At 44.1% G+C, this 20,894-nt stretch overlaps 1 protein-coding gene across 6 annotated transcripts in view; it reads left to right on the plus strand.

Moving 5' to 3' along the window:
• LOC142579501 (very long chain fatty acid elongase 7-like) overlaps window positions 1-20,894 on the plus strand; it is a 95,698-nt gene that overhangs the window by 23,914 nt on the left and 50,890 nt on the right. For 3 of the 6 annotated variants that reach the window (XM_075689756.1, XM_075689757.1, XM_075689758.1), the window contains 2 exons: window positions 13,953-14,062; window positions 14,760-14,861. The exons of 2 other annotated variants lie outside the window; for them this stretch is intronic. In XM_075689756.1, coding sequence (XP_075545871.1) covers window positions 14,836-14,861 — 26 coding nt within the window. In that variant the 5' untranslated portion in view covers window positions 13,953-14,062; window positions 14,760-14,835. The remainder of the gene's footprint in view (window positions 1-13,952; window positions 14,063-14,759; window positions 14,862-20,894) is intronic. One more of the 6 variants, XM_075689759.1, reaches the window with a different exon arrangement.

Consider the following 20,894-nt stretch of genomic DNA (forward strand, 5'->3'; position numbering starts at 1 on the left):
TACTCTCATCTGCATGTCATAATTTTTGCAATACTGGCGGCGAAAATGCCTAAAATGACTGCTTGCTGCTGCTGCTTGCAGCCGCCGCCTACTATCGCCTACTATCGCCTACTATCGCCCACTATCCTTTTGCCGCAGCTAGCATTTACGCGCTGGACTCTACGCATCTGCGTGGCTATGCCTATTTTCGATGCTTCTTCATCCGGTTCTCTCCTTCGTGCTCGGTTTGGTGGTTCGGCGTTCGGTAGGGCCGTATTATCAAATATTAGCGCTTATGATGCTCACAACCTACGCCCCATGAGTATCACAGGGACCTTTTTGCTGACCGCTGCGACAAGGAAGTATACGAACTATGCAGTATTTCAGCACGGTGGTGGTTGGCACGCCTTCAGAAATGTCGCCACAATCGCTATAAGTTCGGCAGACACGTTCAGAGAAGCATTCACCAGCAAAAAGACAGGGTTGGGAAGCGCGGCGCATCCTTTGCATTGTAAATTAAGTCTTGCACTGCAGATCACCTTCTTTTCGTCGTAGCTTTTAATTCCGCATATTCACGTTATAAGTTCGCCGGCGTCAAACTTAGGCGCGCAGGAGCTTGCGAAAGGACAGAGAGCCTATTACCTATTAGTGTAGCACTCGTTAATATTCAAGTGGTTTTATAACACATCGGAAGATGAAGGTCACAAGGAAAATCGGTTTAGAGATAAGTGTGCGCACACACACACACACACACACACACACACACACACACACACACACACACACACACACACACACACACACACACACACACACACACACACACACACACACACACACACACACACACACACACACACACACACACACACACACACACACGCACACACACACGCGCACACGCACACGCGCACACGCACACGCGCACACGCACACGCGCACACGCACACGCGCACACGCACACGCACACGCACACACGCACACGCACACACGCACACGCACACACGCACGCACACACGCACGCACACACGCACGCACACACGCACGCACAACAAGAACAAAAAATACGAGAGAAGTCGGGAACGTCTCCTGAGGCCAGGACAGGTTTTTTGTGCATTTCATCCGTAGTGTCTTGCGCTCTTAAGGCTGATTAACGGATTCGCGACAAGGTTTATCGGAATTGCTCATAGCAATAATAGCGTTGATGTTAAGCTGCCAGAAGCAAATGACATGCATCCAAGTGTTTTTTTTTTGCTGAACACCAGATACTATAGATTAAAAATTTTATTAAAAAATTAGTAGGGAACTTCGATCAGAACGCCTATCAAGCAGATCGCTTTATGGAATATAATCCTGACTTGCAGCGCACTATTTTCTGCAAGTAAATACATGTATAACTAATAAACTAACTTACCACTCCTTAATTCGACCTATGCCCTTTGGTCTAAATAAACACCGACACATTCGTTTAAAATTCGATTGTCGGCACCTATATGTCATTTGGCGTTTTAGATAGCGATTTAACAAGCAAGCTCCTGACACCCACTATGAGATTCCACAAACACACGGAGTGCCGTAGTCGCTATAGGCACACAAGAATACCCTCAAACGAAGACTGACAACACAATTTCATAAAGAAAGACCCTGATTGTGAATATTGCTAGCAGTGGTAAAAAGACGCTGCAACTTGAAGTAGAGAACGTAGTGTGCCCCATTGAAAAAGAAAATGTTATCGAGAAGTTCCTACGTATAGGATCATGTCCCGATAGTCGGTAGCACAGCCTCAGGCTCGTGTTTGCATTTTCAACTCGCTTGACCGCTATCGCCTACGTAGTCTCACTAAACATCGGCTTCCAAACTCCTCTTCGAAATAACTGTGAAGCCCCGCGTGGCACTTAGTTTGGTTGTTTGAAGCATGAGCCTTCAACGCTTGTCCTGCCGCATCTCAAATGCCTATAGAGAGTGCGTCTTGTACGTACGAATGCGTTTTCAAGTACATCTCTGATGGTTTTCTGGCAGGCATGTCTGTAGTACAGCACCGCACGGGTTATCGCCTCCCCCCCCCCCCCCCCCCCAACACACACCTACTAATTTTGCCAGAATACGAGACTAATATGCCGTTCTGCTGCTGAGTACGTTCGAGGGCAACTATTACACGCGCCTGAGTGGAACGTATGATAGCGTCGTGTGGTGAGGCTATCGGATAACTGGTGCCACCTTGTTGCTCACCTCTTCGGGGCCAAAACGGCATTTGAAATCTGCGGCGGCGATCTATTTGACCTGTTTCTGCATGTAGGTGTGCGCTCAGTCTGGCTGACCCACGGCCAAAGTGATTTTTAGATCAATCGAGGGAAAACTGGCAATCATTTTTTCCCGAAGGGCTGGACGAGAAATTGTTAATGCCTTGGAAGGTCCAACGCATCTTCGTAAATAAATTGTGCTTCACGTTAATAAAGCGTACACGGTTTGGCTCGCATTTCCTGTAGGAGTATACATTGACATCAGGCTATGAAAACGTGACGTTTGATAACGCTAACGAAATTATATTTCATTGATTATGAGACGCCGTAGTCAGTGAAAACTACGTATATTTACTAGCGTGAGAGTAATCAGGCTTGAAATCGGGATGACGTTGAAAGAAGGGACTGACATCTACATGGAGGATGGAGTATCATAATTGTGTTAAATCGCAGCGAAGGGAAGAGTACGTGAGAAAACGCGCAGTTGTTAAACTGCAATTATCTTTTAAAATTGCAAGAAAAAATTCAGTAAGAACAACAAACATGACTAGTGTTGACTCTCCACTTCGTTATGTTGCCACTGCGCCGCATCCTTACTAATCCAGATGTGTGTGCTTACTTTTTTTGGGGAACGTGTCAACGTCGTGGCATCCATCGATCTGTGTGTATATCTGAAGACTTTCGGAGTGATACAGACATTTTTTTTATTTTAGAGCCATACACCTTGAAATATCGAGATATCAGAGATCCGCGTTGGGCGTTTCACTAAGGAAACAAAATTGATAAAATAGGATATTAAGGGCTGACGGTTAATGAGAATAACTGTACACTGCGTTACTCTGCACTTTGGGGAGGAGGCTTGCTAAGCAAAGCTGCTATAGACGAGCAAGATAAGATTTATGAGTTGGCTGGATTAAAAACCGTTCGTGACCTGATGCTTATCACTCCATGCTAAACGTCAAGACTCATTCGTCGCGCTATATCTCGGAAACGCAGCTATGTCTTACCTGTGGCAACGACAAGAACGTAAAAGTACTGCAGATGATTCATTTATTTTTCGACTTAGGGCGGCTGTTCCAGAACCCTACTCCTAAATATCGTTTCATGTTGATTATGACTGTTGATTCTAACTTATGCAGGCGTGTGAGGTCCAATGGGAAAACCACATGCTTGAGTGATATCCACACTAATTCCTGTCGCTTTGTGCAGCATAACGTATTTCGGAGGACGACCAGTGTTTCTTTGGATCTAGCCGAATAAGCGAATTTGCCTCGTTTCAAGGTTGAGTGATGCATTATGCAAAAAAGAGGTGAGGCGTGCAGACAGGACACAAGAGTAGAGAAGTTGGGTAGCACTTCTCTACTCTTGTGTCCTGTCTGCACGCCTCACCTCTTTTTTGCATAATGAAACCTTACCAACTAGCCCAGCTTTCTGTCGTTCTGAGTGATGCAACTACGCAAAACTCGTGACACCGACTCTAAGATAACGCAGCTACTCGAGATAGGCGTTCTAGCCTGCGTGTCGTGCTTCCAACTGTGCGTTCGTGTACAATACTCGCCGATGTAGTTAGCATGCGAATCGGTAGCAGCGGCGGAACTTGGCATCGGGTTGCCGTGCTAGTAAGATTCTTGCTCACACCTGCATATGAAGTTTTCCGAGACTAATCGACCTGTCTAAGCTGGTTTAGAGTTTTTCGTCAGTGCCCCATAAAGGATCGCTCCTCTGTTACCGCAACGCAGGCGAGTGCTACAGAAGCTGCGCATGCGCAATGCATGCGCTTCTAAGATACGAATCTCCGTTCCCGTCACGTTGATTTGGTTCGCTTTTAGCTTTACTGCGTCTAGGTTGTCCTGTTTCTTCTCGACCAATTTTACTCTCTCTTCAAATTGAGGTGAATCCTAGATCTCCCTAACCTATGATCACTACACTTTACCTTACCTAACACTTCTACATCGTGCACTATGCTGGCGTCGGCAGAAAGTATGAACTCAATTAAATTATTTAGTCAGCTTCTCAAATGTTATAATTAGATGAAAAGTGCCAATGAGAAAATTGTAGAGCGACATGACAAACTCCCAATACAGCTTTCTGTTGCTCTATACGTGCTACATAAAAGTGTTTACGGAGGGTAACAGAAGCCCGCAAACTTACACGCAACATTGCCGCGCGACTGGCCGCTCGAGGCACTTTGCGTGTATTCGCGGGCACCGCAGGGTCTAGCGACACAACGGAAGCGGTTGCACGTCAAATCTACACTTCTGTGCCCGCCGCGATAGCTTTGCGGCTATGGCATTGCTCGCGGTCGCGGATTTGACCGAGGCAGCCGTATTTCGACGGGGGCGAAATAAAAAAATGCTCACGCAGTTTCATTTAGGGACACGTTAAAGAACATACGGTGCCAAAATTAATCCGGAGTGCTCCACTACGGCCTGCCTCATAATCCGAGTGTGGTTTGGGACGTACAACCGCATAATCCAATTAAAGTTTAATGCTTCTTCAACGATGAGATGTGCTATGTGGGGCAATGACAATGCTCAACCCTCTCGGAGGTTATAAAATATGGCGCCCGACAACGCATCAAGCAAACACCTCTCCCTTTGTGTTTTGTGTACCACGCAGACAAACAGCAGTGGTGCACGCAAGGTGGCGTTTAACATCAACTCCACCACTCTTGTGTTGGACAAAACGTTCAAGAAATTAAGCATTCGCCGTCGACATCACCGCTAATTATCATCAGTCAAAGCAAACAGCACAGAAAGCTCCGCTTACGTCGATTCCCATAGTGCGTGGAATCTGCATAATTTTTTGTCGTTTCTTTCAGTTAGCCGCAGCGTACACGGTGATTTGAAGCCACGCTACAGACGCGAGAATGTAAGGAGCGAGTGATAATAAGATAGAAAGGCGGAAGGGTTGAAAGCTATAAAAAACGATAATCTGATCGCCGGAACCGGGAAGAAACGGGTACTAAATGCGAGTGAGATAGGGTGGATGTGCGTACACGGGCGCAGTTAAATGCAGGTGAGCCTCTTAAACGCGGGGACCTGCGGGAGGTTTCGTCGAAGTTGCAGTTCCTTCGTCTATGAAAAACTCCCTCTCCTATGTCGAGCGCATTCGCGATGAATATCACCAAGTAGATTGAGGCAGACATAAAGGCATTAATTGCCTTTATGTCTACCTCCTAGGCAACCGTTTTCTGATGCCTAAATAATATACTTTGACTTGACTAGATTGCGCAAACGTCTGTCCCGCGTGAAGGTCATGGAGTTCCCCGCTACTGTATCGAATCACTCGCGTGAAAGTACATGGCGCCGTTTTTTTTTTTTTACTCTTTTAGTCAACGCGTTTATCAACGTTTCCATCGTACCTGGTCGGGGAACGGTTGTTAGTACCCGATGACATAATATAAAGGTGACCCAAAGATATACAGAAGTTGCGAAATATCGCAAGAGCAGAGATAGAGAAACGAGACGAAGAAATAGAAGTTATTTGGTTTATAAGATATCCGGTTATCTGTGCGTTTCCTGCGCACTGGAAGAGGTGGACGGGGGGTGTTGTGAAAAAGAAGGGCTTCTAGGCAAATGGCTTACTTTATGGCCAGGATGACACTTCCTTCTCAATCGGTAAATGAGGAAAAGAAAAATGTAAAAAAGAAAGACATTGAGGAAATGGAATATTGTCTCATACTTATATTTCATTTTCTCCTGTGTTTTGTTAGAATGACTGCTTACTGAACCGTCCTGCGTCTTTAGTAGCCTTAACTTATTCGCCGATATTACCGATCTCTAAATTTCTTCTCTCAACCCATATCTAAGATCTTCCCGACTACTGGCCAATCCTCCCAAGTGGGTAGGTGTGCAGTGACACTAAGGTCAACATCATCATCATCAAGAAAAATTTTAATGGCTCACACAAGTCACAGGATGACACTTGTAACCATGTCAAAGCCCGTCTAGCGGGCCTGTGGACTGCAGCAAGGGAAGAAGCGACACCGAGACCCTTTAGCACAGACGCCCGTTGAAGGCACTGCCCCTCTATTTTAGTAGTGTGCGAATGTTCGAAACTTTCGAATAACGAATCGAGTTTTGGACTATTAGATTCTGTCATCGAATCAAATACTCGCTATTCGATTTTGGGCCTCCAGTCGCATAGTCACCAATAAAGATCCAAATATATTTTTTTGAAAATTCCGCTGTAAACGATCGAGCATCATGTGGAGGCAAAATATTCGGCGAATTTCATTCTTTTAACAGTGCAGATAACAGTGGACAGCTCGCTGTGTCGCTCAAGCAGCCAGAATTTCCCGGCTAAACATGATCAATCATAATCAAACGTTAGTTAGACATGCTATTCGGCTGTGGCATTTGTTTGGTACTATTTATAGATGCAGAGCCTGGGTCATCTCGTCGAGTACATTATGAAAACATTTCATTGCAACATACATTGCATTACACAATATTGGTACTATCTGCGGCGACTATTCGAACTAAATGTGGTGTGCAGTTCCCATTGACTGTGAGAATCAATCTTATGCGAAGCATTTTGCAGGCATCTGACATATATCGAGCATTGTTTCGAGTTACACAAAGCGATACGAGGTGAGCCAACGTGTTTGTGCAAATTGAGTGCTTTTGTGCGTGGGTGGCGGGCGTACGTGTCTGTGACGAGAGCAGCTCGACGTCGGCCATGTTGAAGGCGATCATTTGGCGGCAACGGCTTCACTTATACGGCAGCTGTTCGACGCGCGCTTAAGACATAGTGACTGTTGGTTTCTACACATGTAGCGGATGAGCGCAGGTAAGAGAAACACGGATTGGCATGACATCAGCGACTAGCTGTTATGCAATCATCCGTACCTATGGCTATGTAACGTAGTGTATCTTAAAACGGGGGACGACGACATTTACTCAGGCGAAGAAATGTTAACGCACCATTAACTTGGGCCACCATGAAGTCGGTACAACGTCGCACAATTTCTACGTAGCGTGCTACGAGGTAAGTACTGGGAAAAGTGGACCACTCTCGGAGATAGTGCAGTCTAACGCAGCGCCTCAGAGCGTAAGCTGCCACAAGAAAAGAAGACAAGGAAGTGACACGGGGTGCAAGCTATCGAAAAAAACATTTTCATTACACTTCTAAATTACAGTTATATAGTCCCTATTCAAATTTAGTTTCGCTTTACTTCTAAGCATACGGAAAACCGCCTGCTTCATGGCCAATCCCCCATAGTGGCTATGCGCCACTGATTAGGATACAAGATAAGACAAGCTCAGAGCGTTTCAGCGAACTGGCTGGCTTTGGAATGGAAGAAGAAAGCATGCGATCGTGGCCTAAAAGTGTCAAATGGTGCATCATCGCAAGGTACTGGAAAAAAAAACATTATGCCATCTGCATGCTCATTGCTCTGCAAAGCATTTGGAAGAAGCGTTTGGCAGTGTCTATTGCACATCTTGACATTAGACGAATTCGTCTATATTTCCGAGAACCTATCGCAAGACTTCTTGAAGTAAGACCTTTTCAAGGAGAGCGCCTCGAATGGCGCCATAATGCCTTCTGGGCTGTGCTAATTGCGCGTGAACCCCAGGGCAAAAACGTTGCAGAAGCTGCCGCGCGTGTCTTTGTACTCTCCCAGCACAGTCCGGAGAGGAGGTTCTCGCTCCCGTCTACATACGGCGATGTCGTGTACCAGAATGGCTCGACCGATTGGAGCCACTTGAATGCTTAAAATAGTTTTAAAACTTCTGAATCGACCAATGATTGGCTGGCACGTTTAAATCTCACTTGATATTGCCAATACGACTCTATTCTGAGCAACAGCAAGCAGTAAAGAAAGAAAAAAATATGCTGATGTGCTCGACGGCAGAGGTTCGATTCTACTGTCGGTCACACGCTATTTTCAGTTTCTTTCTACCAAAGCGAAGCGGGACAGGAACTTACCTACCTAGGGCAAAGGGCCAAGAAGGAGGCAAAGGATGCTTCGCATTAAACACACTCTTTTTGCCCCTCTGCCGGCACCGCAAACTACACACGCATTTGTGATTCGGTCGCAAAGATATGATTCGGTCGCAAAGATATACACAGATATTAATTGGCTGATTCTGCCTTTGCAAACTTTATATAATAATGAATGCCCGCGTAATACTCAGAATAAGAACCCGAATTTGCGAAGAAACTGCTTAGCTAATTATTCCTTATGCTCCATTTGCGCATTTGATAAAGCATGCTTTATAATGTGCAGGATATATGGCAAATGCGTTCTAATGTTGTGTGCACCAGGAGGTGAGAATTGCTTGATACTATAATGGAGAGAAATCTCTACATTATTCGCAAGCTATTCGAAATATACTCGATATCCGCTTCGACTCGCTTCTATCACTGCTCGATTCGCATTCTATTCGGTTTCAAACACCACTATTCGCACACCTCTGCTATATTCTTGTCTCCGTGTTTCCTTGAGTCTCCGTGTGTCCGTGGTTCTTGCGTTCGTTCTCGCGAGTTTTGTGCATGGAATGAGCAATTAAGAAGGGGCTCATTTGCATACCTGCCCAGGAACATTTGTGAACCACCTGGAACATTGGTTTAATACGCAGAGTTTCGAAACGACGTCACTGCATGTCTAGTCATCGTTCCTATAGCGATAATCCTTTTTTTGTGTGTGCATAATTCTCAAGTCAGTAAACAAGAGTAGCAGACTCCAACCTACACAGACGGCAACTGCTCCTTAAATACACTTAAAAAAGGGCCCCTTTAAACACGCTGCTGCCACTGTCGTTCCTCTAGCAGTACGACAGAAATTACGATTGCTGCGCTTCCATCGTTCTTGTGTGCTTGCATTGCCTGGGAAATGGTTCGGTCTAGGACCGGAGCGAAATCGTGCACAGAAGGGCACGTTGTATCCGGTTCTGTCCTAACCACCGTGTTAGCCCACCTGCTGTGGCGCTGCTTCGCAGAGCTCGAGGTCGTTTAGGCCTGTTTCATGCAGGTACTGAAAAACGATTCATAAAAGGTGTTGTCCATAAGCCATCGTTCATTCTTTACGTTGGTCGCTTCTCAACTGCCTACCGGGTTCAATCCCGGCCGCGGCGGCCGCATTTCTGTGAGGGCCAAATGCAAAAATGATCCTGTAGTTCGATTTAGGTACATGTTAACGAAGCCCAAGTGGTTAAATTTAATTCGGATGCATGCAGATAAAATGTCTGCGCGATTAAACAAATTTGCGGTAATAAAATTTTGGTTCTCGTCTTAACCCACAATGTTTGTGGTAACTCCATTCGGTGAATGAGTCGAGCCACTCAGCAATACGTTTCACAGACCTATGTGATTTGTAAGTGCAACTTAAGTTTTCATATTTGACAGCCTCGCCAATGCGATAACTAAAAAAAAGTTCTTGGTGGCATTTTAACCCTAATATTTCGTCCGTGAGTGATGCAGCAGTTGATCTTCACTTTGCTATGTCATCTGCATGTATATTGAGTAATACAACGTTGGGAGGTTGTGCCAAAAAGTAATGGAAGTTTAGCACTCCGCTTATTTGTCCTAATAACTTCATGAACCAGAGATACTGGCCTAAGTAGACTAAGTAGTCGCTGGCTTGAATCGTTTCTTTAAGTTCAATTTTTTACGCCAGGCGGTTTAGTTACCGTAATATTTCCGCGCTGTAATGTTTGGCCGATATATTTCTTTCTTTAAGAGGTTTGTGCTATTCTCTAGACCTTATCGGGCTCAAGGATGCGACTAGATTGGCGCTCTTTGGCCATAGCTCGCCCTTGCGCCATAAAACCTTATATATATATATATATATATATATATATATATATATATATATATATATATATATATATATATATATATATATATATATATATATCATCAAGAATGCGAGCTGTATTGTACGTTTATGTACTAACATTCAGCAGTCGTCAAATCTGAACATTGATTTTGCGAAATTTGAACAAAGCCCAGCTTTCCGCGTTTGACCCAAGATGGCGGCATCGGCGGCGGTGTATCCACCCTAAACAGATAGCCATGATATTCAGGGACCCTACTCTGAGGTTATGAGAGACGCCATGCCTGGAATTCTTTAACGTGCGCATAGATCTAAGTACACTCGCTTTCTTGCATTTCGCTCTGATCGAAATAGGGCCGTGGTGATCGGGAATCGAACCCGGGACCTCATGCATAGCAGCAGAACGCTTTAATCACTGCATGAGCTACCTTGGCGGCTCGCTGCTATAGCAGTATAGCGCTACTAAGAATATTACTGTGCTAGTGTATAGGACTTCTGAGACGGCTGCTGCCAGTTGCGATGCTAATAATACCCGATGTGCTGGCTTCATATGATGTGCAGAAGGCCTAGGTTGTTCGAACACGTGGTTTCTTCTCTTTGATGGTAAAGTCACAGGCAACGTGTCCATCACGTGCCTTTGTCTTGCGTCTGGGAAGCAAGGACGCTGAGTAAAAGTGGTTCAAGTGCAAACATCTAGATGCGGGGACAATTTCTGGTCACGAACGCAACAAAACTCCCGTTCTCGTTTTTTTTCCCCCAGAATCTGCGATTCAACTCACTTTGTATTCCTTCAGGCAGCGTCTTACTTGAGACACGGTGACGTACGGGAGACCGTGTGCGTGCTGCAGGAACATACGAAAACATGTGTAATCGAAAGCATGCAGTCAAAAACGTACATAAGGTACGACAAAAAAAAATGAGTTAAAGAAAACAGAAGGGTGAAGTCGAAGCTTCTATTGCTTGCGTCTTGGCCGAGTGCTTTTAGGGTGAAATAAAAAACAAGAGCTATCAAGGACTGTAATCTCACTGGAGCACCAGTGCGATCCAGCCGTGTGGCGTTGCTCCCGTGAGGCGAAAAAAAAAAAAAAAAAACCCGAACGCCTCTGGGCTGCTTTTTCTGGTAAATACCAGGTTGCGCAATAAGTGCGCGACAAGATGCTAAGAAGGGGAACTTTGTCGCAGAAGGAGGGGCGAGGGGCTTCGATGCCTATTCTCAATCAGAGACATTCCATGACGCAACAAGTCGACGGGCCTGTCCTCATCAGAGAGGCGGGAAAATACGTAAGGGGAAGCTTAAGAAGAAAAAAAAAGTGTAGAACGGGCTCCACTAAAGAAAAGAAGAAATGCCGGAAGGGAGTCCTGCCTGACTGCTTTGAATTTAAGATGCATCGAGCTCTCATCGCCTGTGTGTTCCCCCCAGACCTTTTCATCAAAGTTTTCATCTAAACACAGGCGATTCCGCGGCGAACCAGTTTTAAGCAGCCTGCGCAGTATACCCGAACAGAAGCTATCTTTCATACAATGTTTGATAACTAATAATATTTCAGTGGTTATCGGGACACTGCTTATATCGAACCCGTATGCTTATATCGACCGCCTGTGACTTAATGAAGGATGAACGTCTGAGTTTGAGTTTACTGAACGTTTCATGGGGACGTTACATATGGAGGAAGGTATACAGAAAGATGTCCCTTAGTCTGGACACTGCAGTGGGACCTTTGTTAAAGTGTGCATAAAAATAATACAAAATAACAGAAGCAATTGCGAGGTGCAGGCATACAATACAAGCAAACAGAATCAATTGCGAAACACAAGCCAACAGCACATACAAATACAGGGAGTTGGCAAGTATATGAAGTAACGAACAGAATAACTAATCAAAACTGAATAAAATATGCAAATAAGGGAGTAAATAAGCGAAGGCATAATGAAGTGTCACAGATGCAATCAAATAGAAATCGAACACGAATAAATCACACGACATGAAGTAACTGTATGAACATAAGAATACACGAAATGTACTGGAGAGGAAGAAGAAGTAACGACAGCGATCGTGATATAAATCAACTGCTCATGAACAGGCGAGCTGAACTTTTGAAAATAAATAATGAGCACGAGGTTTTAGCCTCCAAGGGTAGACTATTCCACATTTCGATGTCAGCTAAGCTCACGGTACTTTATCCGTAATTAGTGCGACACTTAGGCAGTAAAATGTTATTATTATGGGAAAACCGTGTATTATTAGAGTTAATCGTAATTATATTTCCTATATTGTAAAGGAGACTTCGATTACGCAAGATGCGGTAGGCCATAATGGATAAATTAAAGAAAGTAATGTTTGAAATAGGAAGGATACTTAACAAGGAATATAGTGGAGCCGCATGAGTGTGGTATGTGCTGTTGGTCATAATACTGAGTGACTGTTATTGGACATGTTCTCGCGTGCATAAGTAAGTTTTGTATGTAAGGCCCCATGACTCAATACAATACAATACAATACAATACAATACAATACAAATGACTATGAATGAACGCAAAATAGAGAGAAGTTAGAGTAGGGAGCGCGAGATATTGACGAGCACTGAGAAGAACACGAACGCCGTAGGCGGTCTTCCTTCTTTTTCGATTAATGTGCTCATTAAAGTTTAGAAAACAGTCATGTTCGACACCGAGAAATGAGTATTGCTTATATGAGCATATTGCACAGTTATTTACATAAACCGGAAGTAAGTTACATCGTTTTTTTAAATCTAGAACTGAAAGTAACAACCTTTGTCTTAGATGGATCAATAACAAGCTTACTTTCAAGGCACCAAATAGTAACGCTCTGCAGATCACTGTTTAGCTGGGAAGTTAAGGCTGGAATGGAGTCATCTGAAGTGAAGATGGTGATGTCATCAGCGTGGAGTAAGAATTGGGTGTGGTGACAAACTATCTGATAGGTCATTAATGTAGATGAGGAATAGAAGAAGGCCTAATACAGAGCCTTGTTGGACCCTATATGTTGATTGTCTTGGTGTCAGAAAACACGCCTGAAATAGATAAAGTCTGAGTACCATTAAGTAAGTAGTTAGAAATTAGTTCTCGTGGCGGTCCAGTTATACCATGAGAAGAGAGTTTGTCGATAAGAATACAATGATTGATCGAGTCGAAGGCTTGATTGAAGTCAATGAAGGCTGATTCAAGGGACTTGCCGTCGTCAATTGTGTTTTGATGTTTTCAGTAAGTGGAGCAAACGTGAGATTAGTGGAGAGTACCTGACGTAATACAAACTGATGTGGCAATAGTAGCTTAAATTTGTTCAAGTAGTTTGTAAGACGTATGGAAAATAAGCTTTCAGCAACCTTATTAAAGAAGGAATAATAGTGGGAGTGGTTGGGAAAAGATAAAAAGATTGCAACGAACGACGAATGTCACTAGAGTAAGAGTGCTCGGATTGTGTTGACAGATTAGAAAATTATCGGCTGAAGGCATTTGCAATGCTATCAGAAGCGCGACAGGTGCTTCTGTCATGAGAGAATTCAGTAATATCAATTAGAGAGCCAGTTTTATTTAAAAATGAACTAAATGTACGCCACTACTTTGTTGTATTCTTACCGGCTTGAATTATTACTTGTTCATAGTAATCCAGTTTCGCTTTCCTTAGAAGTAGGGTGAACGCATTGCTATATTTTTTGCATCGGTGTTTTAAAGGCAGACTAAGAAGCTTTTTCTTCGATTTTCTGCAAAGGTTGTCTTTTCTTTTCGTAAACAAGTAAGAAAACCTGGAGTTAGCCATCGATTTAGGGGAGATGAATGTTTTCTTCGACACAAAACATTAGAGGATGAAGAAGTTATAGCATCAAATATTAGCAAAAAAAAATCGCTGTAGGCAGTCTCAGGGTCTTTGCAGGTAATGACATAAGACCAGTTTATTGCAGATATTGAATCGGTGAACTTCTTTTTGTCAGAGACCGACTTGGAAAAGCAAGTATTCGAAGGAATGGCTACGCGTCGAAAACGAAGCGATATGCGGAAGCGGTCAGTTATATTGGCACGGATGATAAAAGCCTCGGGAGCAGTAAGTAAATTTGTTAAAGCATGCATAATTCAAGTGCCGGATATGTTGAAAAGACAGCTAGTTAGGTCGTTCAAAGTGCATCAAGATCATATCCAAGAAAAATACTTTTTTAAATACTGGAACCCGAGCATTAAACAACCAATAAGTTGATAATGATGTCACCGATGATAACTACGTTCTTATTTCGTTGTGGTAATGTGTAAAGCAAGGCGACAAATGAGGAGCAAAAGTTGGTCACGGAAGAGTCAGGTGAAAGGTATATACAGCCGAAAACGGTTGTACGTGTACTACAATTGAAGTCCCAAGGGCTATCACTTTCAATCCAAACTGCCTCGCAATCGGGCACATCAAGAACCAGGTCAATTATGCGTTTGTAGATTGTACTGTTCAATATAAATATCGCTGCGCCGCCATGACACGGGGACGCACGGTGGTGATATTCTGCATTGTAATTTAATATTAATATTTCAGTGGTTATCGAGACACTGCTTATATTGAACCCGTATGCTTATATCAACCGCCTGTGGCTTATTAAATCATGAAACTTTGTGCGTGCTTATTTATTTATTTATTTATTTATTTATTTAAAGTACCTTACAAGACTAGCTAAGGCATTCGGTGAAGAGAGCTAGTACAACATAATGAGAACGCAAAATAAGAACGAACAGCACTATAGACATAAATTCATACATTTCAGGTGGAAATGCTGTACAATACGCAAGAGCTCTCTGAAGATGCATGTTAAAAATGATAGGCCAGAGAACTAAGTTCATATGGAAAAAGACAAGGAAAATTCCAGGTACAGTGCGCATGGCTGTTTCTTGTTTAACAACTTAAACGAACATTGAAGGCACATCAAAGGAAGAACCAATAAAACTTATCTATCTATATAATCTCGATAAGTGCGTGCTTAGATTCTGGCGAAATTCCCATTATCATATTTTATAGATGAAACCTGCGAGATCATTCCTGGAGGCCAATGGTGCGTGGAAGCGCTGATGAATGGAAATTGACCGGCGCGCCGTAGGGGCGCATAAAGCCGAGATGATTATGTAATCTACATGATTTGCAGGATGGGACAGGCAGCACTGAGCAGAAACATGCCCACCATGGATGCTTAGTGGCTATGGTGTTGGGCTGCTAAGCACGAGGTCGTGGGATCGAATCCCGGCTACGGCGGCTGCATTTCGATGGGGGCGGAAACACCCTTACTTTTAGGTGCACGTTAAGGAACCCCAGGTGGTCCGAAGTTCCCCAACTACAGCGTGCCTCATGATCAGAAAGTGGTTTTGGCACGTGAAACCCCATAATAAAAAGAAAGAGTAGAAATAAAAAAACCTGGCCACATTAAACTTATTTGTGAACCAAGCACGAAAGGGCGATGTCGTGACGGATATTTAAAGGCGGAATTGAAAGAACGCGAATTATTTCGGTTATGCTAAAGTAATAATCGTATATGATAATGATATGTTAATGGATGCGTACTGTGATCTTTTCTCTTCCTTCTACTTTTTAAATCCCCTTTTCCCAGTGCAGGATGGCCAGCGGCGCTCAGCCTGTTTATTCTCCTTGCTGTTTTTCTTATCCATTCTCTCCCTACCTATTTCTCTACTAAAATCATTTAACGGAACAGACCGCCGTTCTGAAAGGCACGTGATCAAATAAAACTCCCGTCTCTTCCGTCTCTCTTGCTTCCCCCCCCCCCCCCCCCCCCTTATAAGTTTGCGCTTCGACAGTAAGACTTTTTTTACAAAAATCTTGACGGGCAGCTATTCCGAGTGAAATTTGAATTTTACCAAGTAAATGTTAGAATGCGCAACATGTGGTAGAGCGTCAGTAAACAGCTAACCTCACGCTATCGATGCAGTGTTGTAGCAGTTGTGGCAGTGGGCAGCTGAGCCAAACTGTGAAAAGTGTTTTATGCTTAAAGGCTGGGACACTAAAAGAGAGCAGCTTAATCAGTTTAAGGAGAGTGAGTAGGATGGCTAGTTGGTAAGACATTTTTTCTGAACTTAAACTGCGTTAGTGACGAGACACCGAGGTAGAAGAAGACAGGACGAACGCAGACTAACAAGTGGTTTATTGAAATCACGCAATGCTGCCGCTTCGATTCATGCGCATGCACAAGACAGATCACAACCGCGTGACTATGGAACACTCCCTCACCAAGTTCCTATCTACCCCAAAAAATCAAGCTCTTTCTTGAAGAGATACACTGACGGTTCGCTGACGTACCTATCTGGGCCATATCTGGCTATCAAGGAAGCGTCCAATATTTCACGTGCACTTTGGTCCTTTGCTCACCCTAACACCTTGGTTTTGTCAAAATCGGCTTGCACTTCTTAACACATGACCTACAATGAACTTGCATGTGTTTCCACTGCCATCATTTAATGAGTTAGGGTGCTCCATTAAACGATTGTTGATACATTTTCCGGTTTGCCCCACATAGAACATTCTACAGGTCAGCGGAAACTCGTAAACCACTTCTGTTCTACATGGTACATGAGTGCGTCTGCGTTTTATGCCACATCTATCCATCACTCTTGGTTTTATCTACGTTGGAAAGTGCGCATAACCGCTGACCTGTGTTTCCGCTGACTTGGCAAATGTTCTATGTGGGGCAAACCGGAAGATGCATCAACAATCGTTGAATAGAGCACTCTAACTTATTAAAAGATGGCAGCGGAAAGCACCTGCCAGTTCATTGTAAGTCATGTGCGAAGAAGTGCAATCCGATGTTCAACAAAACTAAGGTGCTAGGGCGACCAAACGACCAAAGGGCAAGTGAAATCTTAAAACCTTCCTTGATAGCAAGACATTGCCCAGGTGGTGCGTCAGCGAGCCGTCAGTGTATCTTTTCAAGGGAGAGCTTGATTTCTTGGGGTAGGGAGGGGGATTGGCGAGGGAGTGTTCCATGATCACGTGGTTGTGACCTGGCTTGGGAATGCGCATGGTTCGAAGAGGCAGCATTGTGTAATTTCAATGAACCAGTTGTTAGCCTGTGTTCGTCCTGCCTTCTTCTACCTCCGTGTCTGTAGGACCTAGCGCAGTTCACAAAAATTAATCAGTTTAGACACAAGGTACCTTTTCGAAACTTACTGTTCGTTAATCTTGGGATCATAATTTGATTATTAAAAGAGAAAATGAACGGCAGACTAACTTTTCCAATTTCGCGGCGACCACCCCAGCTCCTTAACGTCAGTGTGACGTCACGGATTGCAATGTCCATTCTCGTGATTTGGGCTAGTGGCGGCTCAGTAAATGTTCTCGAAGCTTGCCAAGTTCAATCCTTTAGCTACTTTAGAGTACCATTTAGTCCAGTTTTACCAAAAAAAATTTAGTTGGCCCTAGCAGACGTCACGTCACGGCGAGCTGACGTCACTCACGACGTCACAGCGAGGTGGTGCGGAAATGTCAAGCTGGCGTCGCCACCCGCTTTTTGCTATAGCCAATTTTCTGGTTTACCTTGCCTCCTCTCATGGCACATGTGGCATTTTCGGTATAGTGGAATCATATTTTACTTATACAGGTGAAATTAGCTTTCTCGTTGAGAGGCGCATGCCGAGTACTGCGCGAATGCCATCGTTCATTAAATATGGAATCTGGAAACGTGCGAGAGTGCCGTATAGGAATAATATTTTTGGAAGCTCGGTTCCGGCTTATGTTACCGTTGTACATGATGCCAACGACAGCAGCGTGAAGACACGATGCAGGCGTAGAAATATCACCGGGCACCCAGGATTACCTGCAGTGACGCAAATTGAAGACGAATATGAGAACACGCTAAATTCAACAGATCAATTGATATTAGAAGTTATACAATAATTAACATTTTATTATCTTTACCCGTCGAAGCAACTGGCCAAATCGTGCATGAGAAACGGCGCACTGTGAATATACGTATGACGCATTCGTTGCTCATTCACAAGAATTATAAACATTGACGTCTTTCTGTAACTTTTTCTTTAATCAAAATTATTTAAACAAAACGACGATACTGGAATTGCGAAGCTCGACAACGTCACAACGCTAGCAAATGGAGAAGAGAGAAAGAGGGATGCAAACTTTGATGTTATGCTGGCTCATATCGCCCGGCATGCAACTCCAGCTGCTTGGTGAAAGTTGTAGTATTCACAGTGTTCACATGAACACACACATATAGTCACAGACACCCCCCGTACACAATAGAAACATTCAGAAAGTTTCGTTAAGGTTAGTGAAAAACAAACACCATCAGCGCTCTGGTGGCGTGTAACACGCAGGTGGAACCCTTCTTTATGGGCCGAGAATGTGCTGCAGCTCCAAGAACGATTCGCGCTGCAACTGTAGTGACGCATTCAAAGACTGTCACCATGACAAATAGCGGCAGCACTCACAAAGAACCCCGTTGCAGATCTTCAGGGGTGCTGCACACCCGGAGTGCTTCGGTTGAATCCTGCCCTTAATGTACGCGTAGTTCGTGTGCAGGTCACGTTAAGTCTGATGTGGCGAGGGCAGGCTTGATTGTGCCTATCGAGGTCTCGCGGCATGCAAAAGTCACAAGTCGTTTTGTAGAGGGGTCCGCATTGATGGCTTGCGTCACACCAGACGGATCGCTGCGAATTCCCAAGCGGCTGCGGATACAAGAGTCGCCGCGTCTTTTCTCGAGAGCGATAGTAGTGCCGTGTGCAGCTTTGGCAGCGCAGGTCAGCCTGGAGGTCGCCTTGGATACCTTGGTGGGGTAACTACTGCAACAAACCTTTACGATGCAGTTCACACTCAAAGATTATGAACCAAGACTCAGCGCTTTGGTACATATACAGTAAACAAAAGCTACTCGCAGCGCAGCTTCAACGGTGGCTGTAGCGGAACTCCGTTGACTGAGAGTGGCAAAGATAGTAAGACTTGCGTTGGTAGGGAGTTGAAGATGCTTTTTATACATAGGAAGGGAGAAAGATTCATAGTGAAAAGGGAATCGGCACAAAAAATTTTGAGGCGACTCACGTCACTGTCGATCACGACCTATCTGGCAGGCCCCGTAGGTTGCAGGAAGCGAACTAGTTGTGGTGGTCCTCTCGCTACCTTCAGGCCAGACTTGCACGCAACAAATTACGTGTAATCATTTAGTTGTAATCAACTAAATTTTTGGGTGACTTTCTTTAATTTCGCGATTACTTTCTTTACTCGGTAACGCTCACTGTAATTCAATTACCCTCTTTCAGTAACCACTTACACGTAACCAATTACTTTATGGAACCACCAAGCTGCCGCAAGCAATGTAGCCTTGAGAACCTGATTTTAAAGGATACTAGGGTAGAACGTCCGAGATCGTGTCAAGCACAGCATCGCGAATGCGCGTGATTAGATAACCAAACCAGGGGTCTCCGCATTTGTTTCCTCATTCAACCGGCGGTGCTGGTATGTCTCGGCAGCGGAGGCCACCTATGACGTTTATAGCCATAGTAACACATACGGATAATTTCTTTACGGCTTTTCATTGGCCGAACCGGGAGCGCCTTCTACAAGTGCAGGCAACGATGAAGCGCCTTGTGCTTCACAGAAGACCCATATGCCGAGCAACCTGAATCACGTGGTCACCCAGCGCGCACATCGAGCAAACAGGTTAACTTTCCTTTCTTTCCTTTTCCTTTTTTTTAATTCCTCGAACCAGTTTTCAGTGTCACTGCTGGTGTCTTACCAACACTATTGAGAGGCGATGAATGACAATTTTTTTAAAAGCAAATCGTTAGTGTAGATAATCAATGTATGACGTGCTGCAGAGGGCGTACTGAATGTTCCAGATTGGCTCGTTCTGTTTACTTTATCTGTGCAAAGTTAATAAATGTTCAGAGGAGGGTAACGTAGAAGAAATCGATTAAATTTGAGCAATTGGTTTATTTAAATGATATTGCGCGACATAAAAAACGACACGGACGTGAAAGAAGACGACACACCAAGCGCAAAATTGCGCTTGGTGTGTCGTCTTCTTTCACGTCCGTGTCGTTTTTTATGTCGCGCAATATCATTCAAGCAATGGATTACCAACTTGCCCGGAATGCTGCTCTCATTAAATTGGTTTATTACTTTCGTGAGGCCGTAATTGGTGGCTGTAGTGAATCACATAATTGTAGTTGTAACCAGTTAATTTTTTTTTTCACGAGTGCGCAGAAGCCTGCTTCAGGCACACCTGCCAACTCTAGCAAATACTTCGTACAGTTTACGAATTTGGGCTCGTTCTGATATTACAAAGTTACGAAAAATAAATAAATTCAATCCGTGAAAAGTTTTAAAGATGTTGAAACATGGGCTGGCGCGACATTGCAAAAAAAAAAAAAAAGAATCACGAAGTATAGAGAAACTGTGGCGGTACTTGCGCCGCCGTCTTGTGGCAACGCAGGACAACACATGCCAGGAGGCTGTGCTTAATTGATTCGAGCAATTTTATACAGAAATAGTTTACAGGAAAAGCACGTGAAACTGGCGTCGGCAAAGTCGTCTGAAAAAGTCACTGTGATCTAAAAACAACACAATGCTTGTCAATCTCTGCTGTGTCAAGTTTGCTACTATTTCTGTGATGCGTGCAAAGCTAAATCATCGGTACCAAAGTACGTAGGTTGACTTCATACAGATGACGTGTGCGCGAGGCGGAGTTTAACAGAAATGCGTGCTATAACCAGCCTACCCTCATCCTTTCGTCCGCGGGATATTTACGAATGTTAAAGTTATCAGGTTGGAAGGTATGCAATTTTAAACCATACATTTTCTGTCACCGCAGCTCTAGTGTTTCTCTCGCTTTGACAGTGGCCAGCAGTCCCTTCGGCGAGAAGAATACGAGAATGCGAGGAGCTCG

This window comes from Dermacentor variabilis, chromosome 4 (assembly GCF_050947875.1).
Source record: "Dermacentor variabilis isolate Ectoservices chromosome 4, ASM5094787v1, whole genome shotgun sequence".
Taxonomy (NCBI): Eukaryota; Metazoa; Arthropoda; class Arachnida; order Ixodida; family Ixodidae; genus Dermacentor; species Dermacentor variabilis.